The sequence below is a fragment of the Otolemur garnettii genome, unplaced genomic scaffold, assembly GCF_000181295.1.
Source record: "Otolemur garnettii isolate 467f Iridium unplaced genomic scaffold, OtoGar3 scaffold00015, whole genome shotgun sequence".
In the NCBI taxonomy this organism is placed as follows: Eukaryota; Metazoa; Chordata; class Mammalia; order Primates; family Galagidae; genus Otolemur; species Otolemur garnettii.
Window position 1 is genome coordinate 17,927,525 of NW_003852410.1, and position 2,847 is coordinate 17,930,371.

Genomic DNA, 2,847 nt, shown 5'->3' on the forward strand with positions numbered 1-2,847 from the left:
CTCCCCCCTTCTCTCCTCTCCTTTCCTCTCCTCTCTTCTCTCTCCTCTCCTCTCTCCTTCCTTTTTCTCTCTCTTTCCCTCCCCCCCTTTATTTCCCCTTTCTGTACCCCATTTCCCTCCCCTCCTCTCCTTTCTTCTTTCTCCTTTTCCCCTCCCCTCTCCAAGAAAGAAACCAAGAGTATCAATGAGAACCACAGCCAAGCATAGATCATAGCTTTGGAAATGTTACAATTCTTCTAAATGGAGTTTCCAAAGGAAAAAAAAAGGCAATGTGACATTTCACACTCATCTCAAAAGAGCATAGAAAGTCCAGGAATTATACAGACCAGAAATTGCCTGCTCTTGCCCTTAATATCTAGTGGGAAAAACAGTTTTTGATATGCTTTTCTAAAGTCTTTATAGTGATCCTCAAACATTTAAAGTACATGACAATCACCTGGAGGGCTAGATGCAGACTCCTGAGCCCACCCCAGAGTTTCTGAGTCAATGGGTCTTGGACCTATAAAATTTAAATTTACTCCTAAATTTTAAAAGTAAATAGGAATTAAGAAGTGCCTTTAATATTTCTTTTCCAACTAGTTGACCAATAATCATTTACTGACTCATTCCTCTTTTCCCCAGTGACCTGAATCATCAGCTTGGCCATATTTTAAACATGGTAATATGTCTCTGGGTTTACTATGCTGGGATGGTGCCACATTTTGCTGCTTTAAATATTATATTGGAACTCTTTCACGCATATATGCAAAATGCTTCCCCCTTGATTCCAAAATACAAAAACACATTGTTTTAGCTATTTATTGAAGCTTTGTAGTTATTTTAACTATCTGGCTTGTTGTTCTTAACTACTGATGTTCTCCATGCGTGCAAAGGTGAGTCACGCCCCTCCTTTCTCAAAGTCTGGGATGAGGGAAGGAGCTCATGGAGGACCCCTTGACCTGAGGGTTGGGTAGGGAACAGCAAATCAAAGATCCTCTCTCGTGGCCAGGATGCTGGAAAACATTCCTAGGCAAGGTGTGGGCAGAGAACAGAGGAGCCATTGCCGATGGTCAAATGGTCCCTCACATTTGTGGGTGGACATGAGCAATAGTGGGAGAAACATCCTTAGTCATTATTACACAAACTCTGAGTGTCCTTTGGACTATGTCAGTGTCCTCCAGAAGGTACGTACATAGTAGATGACTCACTCTCCTAAGATATACCACCACCTAAAGCCCTTTAACAATGTGCCTTATCTTTCAGCTGTTTCTATGAAAGAGAAGTCTAAAGTGGGTTTGTAGTCTTATGTTACTCTTTTCTATTTTTATTGTCTGTTTTAGGGAGATCTCCAGATAATGTTTTTCAGTTTCACCATGCTTTAAACTAGGAGTGTGCTTCAAAAAAGAAAGAAAGACCCATTTTATTTTACCTTTTTTTTTGAGACTGGGTCTCACTCTGTCACTCTGGGTAGAGGGTGTCATGGTAGCTCACAGAACCTCAAACTCCTTGGGTTTAAGCAACCCTCTTGCCTCGGCCTCCTGAGCAGCTGCAACTACAGACATGGGCCTCCACACCCGGCTAGTTTTTTCTATTTTTAGTAGAGATGGGGTCTCACTCTTGCTCAGGTTGGTTTTGAACTCCGGAGTTCAAGGGATCCTCCTGTCTCAACCTCCCAGAGTGCTAGGGTTAAAGGAGTGAGTCACTGAGCCCAGCCCAAAAGATCTATTTTAAAAAGAACACCTTAGATTCTTGTGGTGAGGCAGTATGTCATAATGAGTACCAAAACCAGGCAGATCCGGGTCAATCCTACTTCCTAGCTGTGTAACTTTAGGCAGGTCACTGTCTTCTCTGAGCCACTTCTGTCCTTACAAGGCTAATGCAGGATACAATGAGATGATGTTTTAAAAATAAATGTTAGCATTGATTACTCCCTTCTATGTAACTTAATCCTTACAATAGTCTTGACAATTAGACGCTGTTATTGTCATTTACAGCTGAGAAAACTGATGCCCCAAACCATAAACTGGCAAAGAGGCAGGCTTTGAACCTGCCTCCTTGTTTCCATGAAGGGCTCCACCAACATGCACAAAGCCTAGGAACAGACCAACAAATGGTGCTTTAGTGGTTGTTTTATCGTGGTTTGGGGGGCTCTCTCTCGCCAGAATTTCTAATCCATTCTGCATCCTTGTAGGCATGTGAATTTAGAAATTTTTGCTACCCAGCTCTTGATTCTCCAGGATTAATTTTCTCCCTTTTCTTCAAATGCTTAAATCACAGGTACAACTTCCAAAAGAACTGGAATAAGAGTAACTGAATCATCTAGAAGAGTAAGAAATTGAAACCATGACTCTTGGATTATAGCTTGAAGACGGCTTCAGCGGGAGTACTTCTTGGATACAGGTGGCAGACCTGGGAAAATGCTAGCATCTACTGGGGTATTTGTAAGAGGCAGAATGGTTGGGCCATGATGAAATCAGGGCTGAAGAGAAAAGGGAAGGAGATAAAATATTAAAATTCAGAGGCAACACTTTCTACTTCCAATCAATTCAAGTGACTTAGGTGAAATTTAGAGTCATGTTTCCAGATGCAGAAGTTTGAAACATTTTTCGGTAAACCTTCACTTTACTATTGCTTTCTTCTGGTAAATAACAATAAACAGAAAGTGTAAACAGAAGTGTTAACTCTTTCATTCTCATTTTTCCTCCTTCCATCCTATCTGATGTAATTTATTACACAGTGTCTTTTTTTCTTTTTTTTTGAGACAGAGCCTCAAGCTAATCCCCTGGGTAGAGTGCTATGGCATCACAGCTCACAGCAACCTCCAACTCCTGGGCTCAAGCAAGTCTCCTGCCTCCACCTCCCAAGTAG

At 41.6% G+C, this 2,847-nt stretch overlaps 1 protein-coding gene across 1 annotated transcript in view; it reads left to right on the plus strand.

The window, feature by feature from the left end:
* Window positions 1-2,283, plus strand: part of LMOD3 (leiomodin 3) — an 11,726-nt gene extending 9,443 nt beyond the window's left edge. Inside the window, exon 3 of the mRNA XM_003785586.2 lies at window positions 2,257-2,283. Within this exon, the coding sequence (XP_003785634.1) occupies window positions 2,257-2,283 (27 nt within the window). The remainder of the gene's footprint in view (window positions 1-2,256) is intronic.
* The last annotated feature ends 564 nt before the right edge of the window (window positions 2,284-2,847 follow it).